Source organism: Solanum pennellii, chromosome 11, assembly GCF_001406875.1.
Source record: "Solanum pennellii chromosome 11, SPENNV200".
NCBI lineage: Eukaryota > Viridiplantae > Streptophyta > Magnoliopsida > Solanales > Solanaceae > Solanum > Solanum pennellii.
Genome location: NC_028647.1, coordinates 61847712 through 61866764, shown reverse-complemented (window position 1 = coordinate 61866764; position 19053 = coordinate 61847712). Strand labels below are relative to the sequence as shown.

General features: G+C 34.7%; 1 protein-coding gene across 1 annotated transcript; it reads left to right on the top strand.

The window, feature by feature from the left end:
* Positions 1-3841: 3841 nt before the first annotated feature.
* On the top strand, positions 3842-17669 carry LOC107005036 (DNA ligase 1). Its single transcript, XM_015203495.1, has 17 exons — positions 3842-4885; positions 5664-5780; positions 6097-6198; positions 6285-6401; positions 7492-7722; positions 9223-9317; positions 10182-10269; positions 10753-10884; positions 12506-12618; positions 15090-15191; positions 15274-15335; positions 15418-15489; positions 15581-15654; positions 15749-15805; positions 16765-16842; positions 17081-17158; positions 17268-17669. The coding sequence occupies exons 1-17, from the start codon at positions 4067-4069 to the stop codon at positions 17334-17336; spliced, it is 2406 nt and encodes an 801-aa protein (XP_015058981.1). The 5' UTR covers positions 3842-4066; the 3' UTR covers positions 17337-17669.
* Positions 17670-19053: the final 1384 nt, after the last annotated feature.

Sequence of the window (19053 nt, the reverse complement as noted above, 5' to 3'; positions counted from 1 at the left end):
TAAAAAATCCAAAATAAATGTTATTTAAGGAATTTAGGATAAAAAATAATATTTATATATTCCATCTTTTCAATTTTTAATAAACATTTATCAAATAAAAAGTGATTTAATAAGCTGCATAGTATATTTATTATATTTTACTAAAATAGATGTGATTTTTATTAAGATGATATGTTTTGAAACAAAGTACTAATTAGTGTGTTTAAAGTTAATTGCTCCATGATTTGGATATATACCCTCTTAATCAATCATTTATTCCTTTTACTTATATGTAGGGGAAAAAAGGTTTTCTTTTTTTCTTTTTATTTTTTCAGGTTATATTATTGTAGAGATCAAAAGCTTGCTAATCATTTAAATTTGTGTTGCATCTTAAAAAGCAATTGATTTTTTTTTATTTTATTTTGATGTAAAATTTATCTAAGACGTTTAATATATTTTTTTTTTAAAGTTTGCCAACCTAGGAATCTGTCAAGCTTTCTCTTCGATCCACTCTTCGTCATGAACGTCAAACACACCTCCTTAAAGACTTAGCATCCTCGTTGAGATTCATTCCATCACAATATAAGAAAAATACGTACTCTTTCTATCTCAATTTATGTGACACATTTCAAATTTTAAGATTTAAATAAATCTATTTTCACTGATATAAAAAGTATCAATATTATACTAGTCACAGCCAAGTTCTTGACACACAATATCTTCTTAATTTGATATAACATACATTCTTTTTGAAAGTTTTGTTAGCTTAGAAACTTGTTAATACTTATTATAAAAGTTTTGTCAATCCTCAAAATAAATAAACACTTTCAAAATTTTGTTACAAATGAAAAGATTTTAAAATTGTGTTTCGTCAATTTTTATTTTCTTATTCACTAGTAAATTGTGAGTAACGGCTGATTTTTTTTTTTTTTTTGTATTTGGGTAAAATTTAAATATACTTTTAATTACAATAATAAAAATAAGCCAAAAATCATAAATTAAATTTTCTTTATAATTTTTTGTTTATAAATTTTTTGTTTTGATTTTTAACTTATAAATAAAAAGATAAGTACTCTTCCTATCTCAATTGATGTGACACATTTCAGATTTTAAGATTAAACAAATCTAGTTTTACCGTAATTTTTCATATGTCTTTTAAATGTTTTGAAATATTGTTAGTTATTGTGACTTATAGTACTACTACGTAATTTACAAATATATAAACTTCATTTGAAAAAATTAAAGATTCCATGATAAAATTCTCGGTCAAACTTAAACTATTTGACTCTGGAAAAATAAAATAAAATTAAGTGATGAAAGTTTTCACATTATTTATCAAGACTCTTTAAATTTAATTTATTTGTCTAATTTTGATTCAGCACAAAGTTTGAGAGAATAGAAAAGACTATCGATGGACATACTCATATGAAAAAGATATTAATACTAACATATACGTACTAAGGAATAAAAATTCTACAATGGTCGTACATACACAACACATTATATAACATAGGCACTTCTCAAGCTTGTTTTCATCAACCAAAAAAAAGGAGAAAAAGAGGAAAAAATGTTGTTCAACTTTGATCTTTCAATTATATTCTCACATCTTTATTTTTTCTTCCATCCCTTAATAATAGTGTAGTTATTTTTCATCATGAATTTTTCAAAAACCATTTTAATCAATGTTTTCATATATCCAAGTCTACCAAAATTCCAAATTTTGCAAATGTTTTTGAAGAAGTTCGAATTAGTAGTGATAGATTTGATTCCCTTGCCTCGTTTATATGGAAGCTCAAACGAATTTTCAACGTTGGATCTCAGAAGAAATTGAAAGTTTGATATCTTTCGTAACATAAATGACAAGTTGGAAGACACTATTGAAACATTGAAAGATTTGCGAGAGCAAATTGGTCTAAAGGAACATTTTGGTTAGACTAAATTAAACAAGAAAATAGAATATCTTCAACTTTTTTGATTGATGATTCTGATATCTTTGGAAGGCAGAATGCTATAGAGGATTGATTGACCATTTATTGTTTGAAGATGCAAATGGATGATTGTAGTTCCTATTGTTGGTAAGACAACACTGTTGGGTTTAGCAATATGTGAATGAGAAAAAAGAAGAGAAAAATGAGGGAACCAATTTGGAGGAAAATGAAAAGTCATTTGCAAAGTGCACATTAAAATTCATTTCTCCCATATCAATAAAAGGAAAGGAAATTGTTGTCCTTATATTAGGAAACACCTCCTTTATTTCTTAAAGAGCTAAGAAGAAGGTGCCCCTTCGCGTCGTCGTTGCTTGCTCGACTTCGGATTTAGATTTCATCGATCTCATTAAGTAAATTCTTTTTCCTAAATTTCTTTCTCTTATAAATTAATTCAGGATGTTAGTTAATTAGTTAATTAACAAAATTTATTCGCGTGTAACGGTAACATTCCGAAAAGTCGTTTACTCTTTTCGAAAAACACAAAGGTCTGGAAGAAACAAGTCTTAACAGATTTTTCCCAACAGACGCGTCCCTTGCTGAAAATGGCTATAAATAAGAGATTTTTTCCAGTTTTTGAATACTGAAAATTTTATCCTTCGCTCTCCATACATTTTCTCCCATAAACAAAATTTGTCAATCGATTGAGTTTGTGTGTAACTTGTTGTTGTTCTTACGTTCGCTGAAGTTAAAGAAGTTTGAGGTACCACTACTTTTTTAACAGGTTAATCCATTTTATCTTGGGAGAAATTAATCCATAACCTCGGGTACAGTGAGAGGATTAAATTTCTTAAAGAGACACAGTAGTTTCTGTGGACTCGGATTATTTTTGTTTTTCTATTTCATCTTTCTGTTTTTGTTTTGACTAACTTTAATACAGGAAATGACAAACAAGTCCCTATTACAGTTAGAATGTGAAATAACAATAATGATATTATTGCGTCATCATCTTGACGAGATTCTGAAAATCGAATATCTAATAGTTAAGGATCCACTTGTTTTGTGGAAAAACCTAAAAAAAAAAATATGACCACTAGAAGATGGTCATACATTCAAAGGCACGATATGATTGGATGCATCTAAAGCTACAAGACTTTAAGTCTATACATGAATATAATTCTGCCATGTTCAGAATCACTTCTCAGTTGAAATTATGTGGATAAACTGTTAGTGAGATTGATATGATGGAAAAGACATTCTCCACTTTTCATGTCTCGAATGTGCTCTTGCAGCAACAATATCGAGGGAAAGGTTTCAAAAAGTATTCCGAACTAATTTCTCATCTTTTTGTGGTTGAATAAAATAATGATTTATTAATGAAAAATCATGAGAATCGGTCGACTGGATCTGAATCACTTCATGAAGTGAATGAGGCGTACATCCACCATGCTAGGCGTGAAAAAGATCGCGGCCCTAATCATGATCGTGGTCATGAACGTGGACGTGGACATGATCATGATTATGGTCAAAAACGTAATTTTTTTCTTGATGTTAATCATTCATCAAATAAAATCACAATCAAAAGGAAAAAAGAAAGGATGAGAAACATGAAGCAACTAGGGAATGTTATTTTCGATGTAAGGGCAAATATGTATCAAAGTTGAATGATATAAGCAAATACATCAAAAAAGTATGACAACGAATAAATATGACCCTTCTTTTAAGAGTATAAGAACAAATATAACCCTTTTCTATATTTATCTATTATTATCAGTATTACTTTAATGCAACCATTTACATTTTACACATTAATCCAACATTGTGTGTACTTTTTCATTTCTAAATGATTCGAAGAATTAATAGAGTTGCATTGATCAATTATATATATATATATATACTAATTAGAAGTAAAAAAATACATAAAAATAAACATTTTAGTAAGTTAAATTCTTCAAAACATCAATCATATGTATTTATGAGATACATAGATTATCGTCCTCACTTCTCTTCTCATCTCTTATATTTCTAACGAAAAAATACATGTATTTAGATGTATCGTATACTTACATAGTGATAACAAAAATGCATCTCCTTCCTTTCCCGCCACCTCTCTCTTATTTCCTTCCCTTTCTTCCTTTACACATTTTCTTTTTCCAAATTGAATGTTGTGTTTGAGTTCATATCGTTTCACTCAAACTACTCTTCTTTACAATTTCTCCGTTAAACCTTCTTCAATCTTTCTTCATTTCTACAAGAAGAAGCAGTCAACTCTCAAACCCCTTTTCTTCTCTGTAAACCCTAATTCAAATTCAAGAACCATGTCTGATTCTCCTCCTGCTCCTCCTCGCTCTGCGTTTGCAGTACTTATGGCAAATTCCAAGAAGAAAACAACCTCCTCACCTAAGAAACGTAAAACCCCAGATGTTGAAACTTCAAGTAAAAGCCCTGTTGTTAATCAAGATTCAGTTTTGAAGCCAATTAAGGACACCCATTTGGTCAATGAGTCGAAAAGTGAGGAGTTGGAGGTGAAGAAACAGAGTCAAGACTCAACTTTGAAGCCAATTGAGGACACCCATTTGGTTAATGAGTCGAAAAGTGAGGAGTGTGTGGTGAAGAAACGGAAAATGATTAGTCCAGATGAGAGCATTGTGGAAATAAAGAAAAAAGCTGCGAACTTTGATCCAAGAAAGGCTGTGTATTGGGGAGATGGTCAGAGAGTGCCGTTCATGTTTGTAGTTAAGGCGTTTGATGCAATTTCGAAGGAGTCAGGGCGGATTGTGATCACTGAAATTGTGACTAATATGTTGAGGACTGTGATTGAGACGACGCCTGAGGATTTGTTGCCTGTTGTGTACCTTGCTGCTAATAAGATTGCAGCTGCACACGATGGGATGGAGCTTGGTATTGGTGATGCTTCCATTATCAAGGCACTTGCTGAAGCCTGTGGTGCTAAAGAAGCACATATCAAGAAGCAATACAAGGTAATACATTTGTTAATTGGGAATAATTACGTTCAAACATGACCAATTGCTGAATTGATAATGCTGTCTAGTGTAAGTTGTTTTGACTAATTCCTTATGGGTTCTAATGGGAAACACAAGCATGACCTGAATCTTTTGTCTGATTGAAAGACAGTGCATTGTTGAAAGAGGCTCCCAAGAGGAGATTAAAAGTGAAACTTAACTTTTTCTTAATTGAGTGTAATTGCCTAAGCGATGTCTTTAGAAAATGCCTAGTGTTATATATGTAGCTATATGACATATGACAACTTTACTGCAGTTCACAGAACTATGTCAGATTCTGTTAATAACTACATCACACTTTATGTCACTGTTTCTGTTTTCATTTTCCCTTTTTTCTCTCTTTGTCGTCTTCAAATTTGTTGAAAACTAGTAGTTGGTGGTCTGCTAGACACAAGTGAATTTCAGCTTTCATGTTGTTGGGAGATTGAAGAAATTGAGAGACTTTTTTGGAGAGGGTGGGGATGGAGGCTGCGAGGAGTTAGTGGGGATCAAATGCTGCATGGCTTTGGCATGTACCTGATTTAGGAGCCTAACATTGGACCATCACATTTAGAGCAGCATCTTGATAATCATGTGTTTGATCACATGCATAGTTGGCACAATTAATTGTATACACAAGGGACTGACCAGAAATTTGTATGCTTATCCTGTAATATTTGCCATCCAGGAGATCCAATTTTTCTCCTGTTCAGTTTTGACTAGTCCAAATGTCTGTTTTTCATTGTTAAACACACAGGAGCTTGGAGATTTGGGCCTTGTTGCAAAAGCAAGTCGTTCATCACAGCCTCTGATGCATAAACCAGAAGCACTGACTGTTGCCAAAGTTTTTGACACATTTCGGATCATTGCCAAGGTATTCCAGTTTCATTGTTCACTTTCTTTTAGATACTTCTTGAAGTGGGATTAAGATGTTAAGTGACATAGCTACCATACCACATATTTGAAGTTCCTATAGAAGCCTTCAATCGAAGTCAGTTCTGTGCGTTGCGCACTGAACTGATTTTTGTCATGGAAGCTACAAAATAAGTTTCTCCTATTTGTGGTGCAGATGATTCTCTTTTTAGTTGCTTATTTTTGTTTTATCTGATATAGTTTTCGATCTTGCAGTATGATTTCTAGTATCTGTACTATGATTATGTTGTCTTTTCTTATGTGGGAGTTTCTTTTAGGAATCTGGAAAGGATAGTCAGGAAAAGAAAAAGAATTACATTAAATCACTGCTTGTTGCAGCCACTGATTGTGAACCCCAATATTTGATTCGTCTTCTCCAGGTTAGAGGAATTTTTTTTTTCATGGAATTATTTAGCTGTTGCATCGATCATTGGACCGTTGTTAAGTTGATTTCTCTTTCTTGCAGACAAAGCTACGCATTGGTTTGGCTGAACAAACACTGTTAGTCGCAATCGCTCATGCTTTTGTGTACTCAGATAAGCATTCATCACCTCCTGCAGGTGTAGATTCTCCTTTGGAAGAGGTGCATTGTTCTCTAGTTGGAGGAGTCATCCATTAGATTTTCCTGCGAACTTGTATGAACTGTAATATTACTATTAATTTAGGGATAAAAGTATCTTGTTTCCTTCTTAACTCTTTAGTTGACCCCAAATTTGCGTTTGCATTTGCATTTGTTTGGTGTTAAAGAAAACACGTCTCTTTGTTTGGTGTTATCACCTCGACTTTTCCTTTGCTGTGTATTCTCTTCCTATGCAAAGAGAACATTACTTACTGGTTAATAATAAAAGTCGAAAGGAGCCATTGCCCAGTGACTGCCACTAGAACCGTTTGTTGTCTCAGAGATCTGAATAGCATAATTGCTTGTATGTAGAGGACTGTTCTGGTAGCCCAATGATTTCACTCTTTTGGTGGAATATAAGTGATTCGACGAAGGCACCATTAGAACAAGGTGCTTTGACAAGTTCTTAAGGCTGCATAAAAGTGTGGTGTATGATGAGTAGGGTAGAGGGGTGAGTCCATTTTCAGTGAATTTTGAACCGTACGCCATCTAGCCCTCGTAATTCTAATAATTATTTTTATGGAAACTTGTTTTTGTAGAGTGAACCAAATATATTTCATGTTGCATGAACAATCTTTTATCTTTCGTATAGGTTGGGTTTTATATAAAAAAAAATTGATGGAGTTTCTTGACTTGGCTCACCTTCACTAAGTATGTTTTTTATAATGGTGGTTTCTGGGCCAACATGTACGTATCTTGATCTTCCAGCAGGTACAGGTGACCTCCTGTCAACAATTGAGCCCGGATAACTCTGTCCACCTAGGCTTAGGCAGATGGAGACTAATCAGTTTGAATAAGTATTTTTATCTTTCAGAAAGGGGAAAAGGGTCTGCATAGCTTGACTATATATGCCAATATAAATCTTGTTTCCACTACAAGAATTAGCAGAAGTGGATCAGTGTTACCTTGCAAATTAATTGATTCATCAAACTTTAATCTCTTCTCATTTTGTATATGATGCAAGTCCATTAGACAAGCTGTCTGCTGCATTTCCATTGCTCTTGAATGCATATCTCATTGGTTCCTTATTTCATTTAACTTTTGTGTTTGGCAGGCTGCCAAGATTGTTAAGCAAGTGTACTCTGTGATTCCAGTTTATGAAAAAATTATCCCTGCTCTTCTAGCTGATGGTGTTTGGAAGCTTTCAGAAACATGCGGTTTCTCACCTGGTGTTCCTGTTGGACCTATGCTAGCTAAGCCAACCAAAGGAGTATCTGAAATTCTTGATAAGTTTCAGGATATGGAGTTCACATGTGAATACAAGTATGATGGTGAACGTGCCCAGGTGTTCTTATAATCTTGTCTTATTAGTAATTTTTATTCATAAATTACTACGAATTATATACTCTCTCTAGGAACTGAACACAAAATGAATGGGAACTAAAATCATATGCAAATATAAGTGATCCTGAATGAATAAACCATTTACCCAACTGAATGAAATGTTGTCGCATGGTTACTTTTTTTTCGGGTGTAGTATTTATGCTGCCTCCATGCAAACTGATTTCGTTTTTGCATTTCCATCATAGCTGTCAGAGTTGTTTGTTTCTTGGTTAAATCTTATTTTATATCTAGTAGAGGAAGGGGCTTTTTGTTAATGCAAAAGAATACAATGCAAAGGAAATCACATCTTATCCTATTGAATCACGTGAAGTTGATTCTTCCTCATATCAGATTCTTTGCCGCAACTCAATGAAAGATTTGAGCTATTTATTTTCTAAAAGAAGAATAATATGCCTTTAAATGTACTCAGTTCCCATTCAAGGTTCATTTTCATCATAGACATTTGAATTGAAACTAGTGAACCCATTTGGAGGAGGAAATGGCAGGTAGTAAAAGCCTTAAGAGTTAGAAGAACTTTTATTTTTTACATCGTAGGCCTTTTCATTTTTTTCGCTAAGTAGCTCTTGGAACTTGACGCCTTCCTTTCTCTTTTGGATATGTTATGTTTTTTCCCATGAAAAGTCAGGAGTGCCAATCTTGTTCTTGTTAGTTAGAGCTTTCTCTTCAGCATTGCTGCATTCCTTTTATTTAGAGAGGGGAAATTTCTCCTCAGCTGGTCTTCCAACTTGATTAAGGTTGTAATTTCATTTACTGGGCCCTGCTGGATAAATGTACTTGGTTTCCCTTTTCCTCTTTGATTTAAGGTTTGCGTATTCTGGGGGCCCATATATTGCTTCCTACTCTTTCTTGCAATATCATGAACAGAACTTTCAGTTTTAATCCTAGTTACTTTGGATTCTCCCCTCAAAAATTCATAGTTGTCTTTTCTGTTCTTGGCCGCAATTGTCCTCCTAAAAACTATTCCCTTATATTTTCACACTTTCTGGAGCCTCCTGGATGTCTACTTTTTTCTAATATTGTATCTCTGGATGTTTGGGAACAGAGTGGAAAGTTGGTTTTAGAAGCAATCTAGAGACTAAATGAGCCTGCTTCTTTCACCGACTTATGGCTAACCAGCTGATATAGATCTTGCGACATCATACATAGTCTTAATTTATTGCATTACATGCTCTTTCTTGCTATTGATAACTTCCCTTTAGTTCTCTTTTTAATGTTTATTGCAGTGTCTATTAGTAAAGTTATTCATGTATTGCTTCTATTTGCCTCTTTTTTCCTCTACCTTCTGATTAACGGAATCGAAGTTGCACATCCTTAATGTAAAAAGTGTACTGAGGTCGGTCTAAAACATTGTTCTCTGAACATTTCCAGATCTTCTCAATCCTTTTAAAAGAAATTTATTATTTGCATTTTAATTTTTGTTAATTGTTGTTTTTAAGTCTAGATACACTACATGGAAGATGGTTCCGTTGAGATATACAGCCGAAATGCAGAAAGAAATACTGGAAAGTTTCCTGATGTTGTTACTGCTATCTCAAGGTAGTTACTTTATTTGTCTCAATTTTCTGTTTTTGAAGTTGTTGTATGCAAGCACTTCCTCTTATCTCAATGTTGTCTTCAGACGCTAAAAGCCTCCCATTTATTAGCTATTAGCTACATTATAGTGAAGACATTAAAAGTTTGGCTCTCTATAGTTTCACAATATGCTGCTTAAAAAGGACAATCTGCATGAAACAATCGGAAAAAGAGATGGGAATCTCTGCATGATCAAGTTGATGACTTTGGGCACTGTGTTTGCTCGGAACTTTTGACTCTGGAATTGAATCTTATAATTTGCAAACCCAGGATCAAATACTTTTTAGTTGACTGCTATTGGGTAGAAAAGGTAAAATTGGATCTGAATATGCCAAAAATTATCAAGGACTGACGTGATAGTGGATTTTTGGATAGCTACAACTTGTAAGAAATATGTGAAACCAAGACTTCAAACTTGATGACTGAGTGACTCGATTAACCAACTATAGTGTATGTCTGAAAAGGTAGTCGCTCCTTGCACGAATAATTCTGAAAATTAAACAACTATTTCATTTTCTGAAGTGTAACTATGGAACACATAACTTATGTTACGCATGTAAAGTTAGATTATGAGTTCTACACGCAGGACATCTCTGACACTTCTTGGGACAGGAGACTGGATAATTTTCTAGTTTATGCTTCTTACATTGTAATTACGATCCCTGGTAGATAACGAAATTAAATTCTTTGTTAGCTAATGTATTATATGGTATCTAAATTGCTACAGTATTTGGGTTCTCCACAATAATCTGTACCTTGTATACCAGAGTAGAACAGTATCTGAAATCTGTTGTTAATCTATTAGCTACTTCTTGTAATTTGTTGCAGATTGAAGAAATCATCTGCAACTTCATTTGTTCTTGACTGTGAACTGGTTGCATACGACCGTGAGAAACAGAAGATCCTGCCCTTTCAGGTTAACAATCTTCACCTAGTCTATATATACTTTGCAGTTGTAGTCTTGTAGATCCATCCTTGGGGCTTCAAAGGTGATAAATTGGATTATAGAGGAAATTCAATAGATATGAACCTTGACAGGAACAACTTCTGCCCATAGCAAAGTAGATGTATAATTGCATTAACGCATATGCTGCCATAAGCCTATAACTCAGTATATGTTTGGATCAGTAGCTAACCTAGTTAGGCTCTTTATCAACTATAATATAACTTATTCTGTCCAGGTCATATAGAGTTAGTTTATCAAACGAGTTCTGTCTGAACTCCGTCAAGTTTATATTTTTAGACTTTTTATCTTGTGTTCATTTCGCAAGCAAGCTTCACCTGCCAATATTTCTTCTCCGATAAATGCTCATTATTTGCTTGGAGAGTCATCTTGCTACATTTATGTGTAATTTTGGTGTAAGATGAGGTGATACTTACAGATATATGTTTATTACAGGTCCTTACTACACGTGCTCGTAAAAATGTTGTCATTAGTGAAATCAAGGTCAACGTGTGCATATATGCTTTTGATATCTTGTATCTTAATGGACAACCACTTCTTCAAGAGCAACTTAATGTTCGCAGAGAGGTACTTCCATTTTTGTGGTTGAAAATTTGCCTGAAATTCTCATGATTATATTTTCTTCTTTTGCTCCAATGAATTCTTATGCAATTTGTATCCTTTTGTGCTTCTGCGGAAACCAAGTAGCATTTGTCTTGATGGTAATTGGTACCAGATGAACTGTCTATCAGTGAAATGTCTTATCCTTGAACCACATATTTTAAGCATTTACTGATGTCTTATGCTGATGTGATTGTGACATAATTTGTTACAAAAACCTTAGCATGTACATACTTAGCCCCACCCCCCCTGCCCCAACCAAAAAAGGTAAAATGTAAGCATGCATTTGTGAAATTTTGCAGCTCCCATTTTGCCGGTGCCCCTTGGACTAAGCATTGCATCTGCTTAAAATTGGGGCCTTAACATCTAGTTCTAGTTGATATATCTGTTCAACCTTTTCTAGCGTCAGATTTTTATTTCCATGAGAATTCTATATTCGTAAACTCTTGCTGCTGCTTTGAGATTTCTCTTCAGTGAAAAGATGCATTTACCTCTTCTGCACTTCCTACCAATGAACCCATGTAAATTACACAAGTAGGTTCACTCCCTCATGAGTCAGCCTTCTTCCTTTATTTTCATAGGTAGTACTATAGGAAAGGTACAGGTAGAGTGAACTTTGTTCTGATTTGTTCAATTTTCCAAAGTCTCTTGACCTCTCTTAAAATCTAGTGATCTGGCAGTTGTTTGTGTTTCATATCATTTGGAATGATTTTTCTCTTTCTTCCATCGACCTGAATCTGATATAGCTAATAATCATTTACGTGAGAAGACTGCAGGATTAAGAGTCATGTATGGCTTAGTTAGCGAAAATAGTGAAGTTGTTTACGTCTGGGAAAATAAGCATCGGCAGATGTCTTTATTAACTAGATGCTGAGGTGCAAGCTTGCAGCGTTTTTTTGTTGTGGCCCATTTTGTTTGATCTAATCTCACATTGGGAGATCAATTAGTATCTCTGATAACTATTTTCCTCTGATCTACTGTATCTGCTTTCCTTTTCATACTATAATTTAATGATCTGTTAAACCTTTTTCTCCACTTATCGTAGGACTCTTAATGTATTAATATCTTCAAAAAAAAGGTTTTCAATTAGTAAATATATGAAGTATTCTATTCCAGTCAACTTTAGATGCTCTTTCAGGTTTAATTCTAAATCGGGAGGGCTGGAGCAATTAACACAACTAATTCCATGTGCTTAGATTTTTATGTGGACAAAAAAGAAGATTCTTGCCTATCTATAGGTTTGATTGTTTGTCAACATTTCTATAGGGTTCCTAAGTGGAACTTAAGGTTTTAGTTTCTTTGGCAGGGAGGGGGTGGGCTTGTGATATCCTAAGATCCCATTCTTAATATATTTAACTGTTCTCTCATATTGATATCTGGTCATTTTTACTTTTAGTAAGTAAATGGGCTTTTGCTCAATGGATTCTTAGTATATTAAACTGTTCTCTCATATTAACATTGTGTGAACAATCAATATATAGCTAGATCCTTTTCTCCAATATTAACATTATGTGAACGATCAGCTTATAGCTCGAACACATCCTTTACAAAGTTTAGCGCTAATACCGTGACTTCTGCCTTCAAGCAGCATCTTTACAAGTCATTTGAAGAAGAACCTGGATATTTCCAGTTTGCTACAGCTGTAACCTCAAATGATCTCGAGGAAATAACAAAATTTCTTGAAGATGCGGTCAACGGCAGGTAATGATTCGATACTGATATATCTAAGAAATCTACTTCTGCTTTTCTGGTAATTCAAATGCATTTTTTGTTAGTTTTATACATTTTAAAATATGTTTTTGGTGAAGTTCACGTACATTCGTAATGGTTGTGACATGAACTTCTGTAAAGTAGGTCACAAGATGCCTTATGTCAAGCATTTGAAGAGCTAGTTCATGTAAATGACGTTTCCTTATTCTTTGGCCCTTGCTGCTGTTACTTGATTAGTTATCTGTTATGTATGATAGAAATTTTTTTACCTTTGGTTTGTTTGAACTCGAACCCAATATTGCTTCTTAATTTGTTAAAGGAGTAAAGTCAAGTTAGTGGAGATTTCTGAAAGTTCTTTTCTTGGTTTCGGCCTTTTCTGTCTTCTCTTTTTAAAAGATCCGGAGATACTTCATGTGTAATTCCACTCTCGGTTGTGTGTTTAAAGCTCGCTTGAGGCTCACAAATTGGGTGCCTTGTGTCACTTACGTGGTGCTAGAGCTTGCTTCACACCATCTCTGTCTTGAAAAAGACAAGTGTTTGGTATGAAGGAAAAATGTTTTCCTAAAAATGTTTTCTTGGAAAACAAGTGGATTTCTAACTTATTTTCTGATGTTTGGTTGGTAAGTAGAAAATATTTTTTAATGTTTGGTTTGGGGGTAGGGGTGTAAATATATTTGAAATTTAAAAAATAAGGAGATTTAAAAATTTATTATTTTTTTTGGACGGGGAGGGTTGGGTACGGTGTACGGGGTAGAATAAGAAAAAGATATTGAAAAATGAAGTAGAGTTTTGGAATTTCTTTTTGATTTTTGAAGGGAAGTCATTTTCCTTAAATTTGAGTAAAATGATTTTATTTGGAAAACATTTAAAGCCAACCAAACAGGGGAAAATTGGAAATATTTTCCTTCATACCAAACACACCCTAAATATACTAAGGAGACACTATGAAGTACATATGTTACTAATTAGAATAGGAAATTAGAAAATTATCAGATTTCAAAACTGCGTTGTTGCATCTGAATAAAAAAATAAAATTACTATGATTATCAGTTATATGTTTCACTTAATTTTAGGTTTTCTCAGTTTCTTTATCCATTACAGTAGTTGTTTATGTTTGTTGTTAGTTTTTCCTTTTCGATCACACCTTTCTTGACCAAATCCTGTGGCTTAATTTTGGTTTGCATATAAAGCTCCAGAAGATCTTGGCGCTTTTTCGTACTCCACATTTGGTAACACTGTATCACTGTTATATGTCTATGGAGGGTTTACTAAGTTTGTGAAGTGGGTTTTCTATAAAGGTTGGCAACAATGTTTGAAGACCTCGAAAGGGACATACAACTTCTTATTTTGTAGCCAAATTGCTGCTCTTGCAGCACACAAGATCTCCTTTCCTGCTTCTGCTTTTAAGGAAAAATTGTTGCTATCCACATGAAACAATATCATCTGGAGAAATTCGACATTGTCTACACATAACCAACAAAACTTCTGGTGAGACCTTTTGATTTTGGATGGATGAACTCCACGGATCCCACTGACATACATATCATACCCAATCACCCATTCCATCTCCTCTATCTTTTCTCCTCACTCCGTTCTTCAAGTCCCTTTTCCAGTCACCCTGCCGAAGGGGAAGGACTTAGGTACAATCATAAAACTTTAGATGTTTTTACGTTGTCTATGAAGTTGGTTCCGGATCTGGTTATAGCTATTACGAGTGCCTAAGGTGATGGTGGATGAGAGGAAATGCCAAGTGAATTGAGCAATTGTCACCTTAGTAACCAAAACTAAAAATATTTGAATTGTGTAAACAAAGAGAGCCTTTTGCTTTACCTTCACTTGTTATGCAAAGTGAACACGTCCATTTAAAATGTATGGTACTTTAGGATTCAAAGATATGTTTCTTCCACGAGACATTCGGTAGGCTTTCCATTGCCGAATTTGTCTCTCCAGAGAATAAACCAGCTCTGTTAAGGTGAACTTAGTACGAAACAGAGAAGGGAGTTAAGGGGTGGAATGGAATTGGTGGGCAGAGTAAGCAAATAACGCCAGAATAGAAGTTCATAAATTGGAAGTCCTCATTTCCTACTCTGGTCTATTTAGTAACTTCTTGGTGTGTTCTAATCCTTATGGGTGAAGAGGTAACAGGGAAGGAAAAAAAACCCTGCAATAAGTAGAGCATGTGTGGCTCTTTATTGTTGTTTCATCCACTTCACTGGTTGAATGATTGATAACTTTATGCCATAATAGCTACCTCTCAAGGGCCGACCTTCCATATGTTTATTTTTGCAGCAGTGACTAGACATCATTTTGTGATTTAGCCAGTTAGGTGAGATCCTTTAATCTTGTATTACACTACACTTGATCCAAAAAGTAAAAAGAAAACAGAACTTCCCGTCTTTACTTGTAGTAGAGGAAAATTAGAAAAGTAATTTTAATCACTTCAATTTTGTTCATTTCTGCAGTTGTGAGGGATTGATTATCAAAACACTAACTAAAGATGCTACATATGAGCCTTCAAAACGGTCAAATAACTGGCTAAAACTGAAGAAGGACTACATGGAGAGGTATGTGTCAGGAGTACTTCTTTGGATAGATTGTTGCTTGAACTTGTGGAAAATTTTCAGTCGTAACAGTTTTGAGTTTCAGTATTGGCGACTCACTGGATCTGGTACCAATTGGTGCTTTTCATGGTCGGGGGAAACGTACTGGTAACTTTATCTACTTTTACATGGATAAACTGGGCCTTACTATTTTTTGGTTTATTTGGCTAATGCACTCGTTTTCGGACAGGTGTTTACGGAGCCTTTCTCCTAGCTTGTTATGATAGCAACAACGAGGAGTTTCAGAGCATCTGTAAAATCGGTAAGCTGCCTACTCCTGTAAACACTAAGTGACAACAATTTATCCTACTTATATACTTGGGTGTTTACATGCCATGCTTTTTTATGGTTAGGAACTGGGTTTTCTGAACTACAGCTTGAGGAACGCTCTTCCAGCCTTCGTTCTAAAGTTATTCCTAAACCAAAGGTTGCATTTTTCATCTTTCTCAAGTTGTGTGGAAGCACTTTGCTTTCAGTTAGTGGGATTCTTGTGCCCCTCTTAACATATGTGTGATATGCAGTCATATTACAGGTATGGGGAAACCATCAATCCAGATGTTTGGTTTGAACCTACCGAGGTAATAGCTTATACATTTCACACATTTGCCTTACTTCAAAACTTTTTAATCCTTTTCTTTGTTCTTTCTCTTTTGGGTCTCTCTCTCCTTTCTTTTGATAATTTTAAATTAGTGAAAGGAAGTTAGTTCGGTTTATATTCTTCTTAGGTGCATAATGTGAGCATAACATCCATATCTTCTGCGTTTCCTGTTTTACGTTACTATCTTATGGGATTCATGTATGTTGATTACTCATGAATCCGTTATTGGGGTTATAGTTTTGGATGGAACCGGAAAGGGATGGGCTTCGCTTCAAGCCCTACAGGCCTTGTTGCCTTTTTTGGGGTAGCTGTTTGCTTTTAAAAGCAGTACCCCTTGGATGTCATTGTAGGATTCGAGATCTTATGAGGTCCTCTAATTTGATAAACTGTTGAACTGACATTTTTCTGCCTTTTCAAACTTCTATGTGGAAAAATGGGTCAATCGCCTTTTCATGTAGATATAGGTTGTGGATTTTATCTCGTGCTGTCAAAGGTGCGTTAGACCCTGAAAGTAGGTTCAAAGCAGGCTTAGCACTTTGCTTAGCTTTGCTGTAACTCCAGTGCAGTCACCAAGGCACTAGGGCTAATAAAGCAGGCTGAGCACTTCACTTAGCTTAGCTGTAACTCCTGTGCAGTCACCAAGGCACTAGGGCTAATGCCTCAGCACCAATGGGCTTTATCTTGTCTGAGGCAAAAGTAAACATAAATATTCACTCAATTGCAAAATTTCAAGCTCTTTATCCATAGAGTTGTTGTGCATATAATTGTTATATTCTTGAATGACAAATGAACTATATTTTATTCTTCATTTGTACCTTCTTTGAAGCTGTGCTTTAATTGCGTTTTGCGCTTAAAATCTCGATCGAGCTCAATGCTTTTATTTTTACACTTTTTGCCCTTGATAACACTGATTTTACCATAAATCTTTGTTAATATCAGGTCTGGGAAGTGAAAGCTGCTGATCTTACTATCAGCCCTGTCCACCGTGCTGCCCAAGGTATCGTGGATCCCGCGAAGGTATGAATGTAACATGCAATGAGAAAACTGAATCTTGCACATCTACGCCTGCGTAAGCCGTTCTTCATTGCTTGGCTTATCATGCCAAAGCATTTAACAAAAGTTACTAGTGCCTTTATATATCGAACCCGAAACAGTTGGGACATTCTCATATTCTAATGTGAAGAATAAATGCCAATATAGTGTTGATTAGTGGCAAGTTAAGGATAATTATATCATTTACTCATTCTTGTCACAGGGAATTTCGTTACGATTTCCACGTCTGAGCCGTGTACGAGAAGACAAGAAGCCTGAGGAGGCCTCATCAGCAGAGATGGTGATCTTTCTTAAATTTTTCGTCATCTCATCTTTTGCTGGTTTATATTCTATTTACTCCATGACCTTGTTGGTTTGAACTCTTAATCTCCTCATGCTTTGCTTCTCAGGTAGCGGATATGTATAACGCTCAGAAACACAATCAAAAAAACAATCAGGATGACAACGATGAAGACTAATCAAAGAGCACTTGCGCGTCTAAAAGTGATCAGGAAGGCAATGGAATGAAGACAACTAATCAAAGATCGCTTCGTCTAAAAATGATCAGGATGACAATGAAGAAGACTACTCAAAGAAAGTGTCACGTCTAAAAAAATGATCAAACATCGCGTTCACATCTCTTATCTGAATGAATGATCATGTCCATTGTACAACAGACTACAGATTGATGTCCTTGGCAGATGTAAGTTGCTTCAAACCAATTTTGTGAAACTTGATCTATTAGTCAATGTGTCAACACTTGTTGTATGTATGATTTGATCAGTTTAAAAGAATTTTCAAGCGTTCCCGAATTGCTTTATTTAGCTTTACTTGAGCCGAGGGTCTAATTAGTAACGTCTTTACTGTCACAAGATAAAGGGTGAAGTCTGTGTACACCTCACCCTCCCTTGATAAGAATCCTAGATTTGTATTTTCTTTTTAGAACCTTCTTTGTTTTGCTTTACTTGAGCCGAGGGTTTATGAGAAATGTCTTTACCATCACAAAATGAGAGTGAAGTTTGCACACACCTCACACTCCCTTGATGAGAATCCTAAATTTGTATTTCCTTTTCGAACCTGCGCTATTTTGCTTTACTTGAGCGGTTGAGCCAATGGTCTATTTGAGGCAACCTCTTTACGGTCACAAGATAGGGATAAGTTCTGCGTAGATCCTATCCTCCCTAGACCCCACGGGTGGGATTACACTTGAATTATAGATCTGAATGATCTTTTTAGACATGAAAAATTGACCCTTGTTTTGTTAGTATTATTATTATTCCAATTTTCATGTGATTGTTAGATGTGTTAGTAAACCATATGGGTGTCTTAACAACAAAGGAATATGTAATGTGCAACATGTTAGTATGTTGACATGCTTTTAAAGGTCTGGTCTTTTGACTCAAAAACCACAATGGGATTATTTAAGCGTTTGGTTGACAGAGTTAGCCGATAGTGATATTATATCGTTTAACATAAAGATGGTCCTTGATGTATACTAGAATTTTGTCTTCTTTATTTATTTTTTTCTGTTGGCGAAAAGTAGTAGATATCTAGTGTAAAATGATTGAGACGTGTTGAAACTAGCTTGGACACCGCTGTTACAGAAGAAAAAAACGGATATTAACGCGATGTGTAGGTGTCTCGAAATATCGCCATCATTTTCAAACTTGAAAAACACATCTTTTTGTTAGATTTCTTTAACATGTCTCGTGATTGTATGATTAAATTAATGTTGTCATATATTCGCGCATTTTAGAGTCTATTTTTGGGTCGTTGTTTTCTGATAAGATTTTTTCTATTTCTGTAAGTTCGAATGTGAGAATCATTCCACCACGATTCATGTAGATATTAATCATTTTCAGACTTGCAAGATGTAAGCCCTTTGTATATAAGCTTTACAAATGATATGTTAGATTTATGGGAGTCTAACTGAACAAAGAAAATAAAAATCCTCTACGTAATTTGGTCTTTTAAAATGGTCAATTTAATTTTCTTCAAACTTGCTTCTCTTTTTGTCCACATTTTGTTACTTTTTCAAGAAAATAAAACATTATTAAGATGATTCAATTAATGTTGTCAAATGTGAATATGCATGTATTAAAAAAAAATATTATTCTCCATACTAATCACACCCTATGTATGATAAGAAAGCAAATAATTTGGTATTTGAGGTCATTCGAAAGATGGAAGACGTGA

Coding starts and splice junctions, on each gene's coding strand:
- LOC107005036 (XM_015203495.1), top strand. CDS start 4,067: ATGTTGTGTTTGAGTTCATATCGTTTCACTCAAACTACTCTTCTTTAC. Junction 4,886..5,663: donor ATATCAAGAAGCAATACAAG/GTAATACATTTG, acceptor TTAAACACACAG/GAGCTTGGAGATTTGGGCCT. Junction 10,885..12,505: donor AACTTAATGTTCGCAGAGAG/GTACTTCCATTT, acceptor GCCTTCAAGCAG/CATCTTTACAAGTCATTTGA.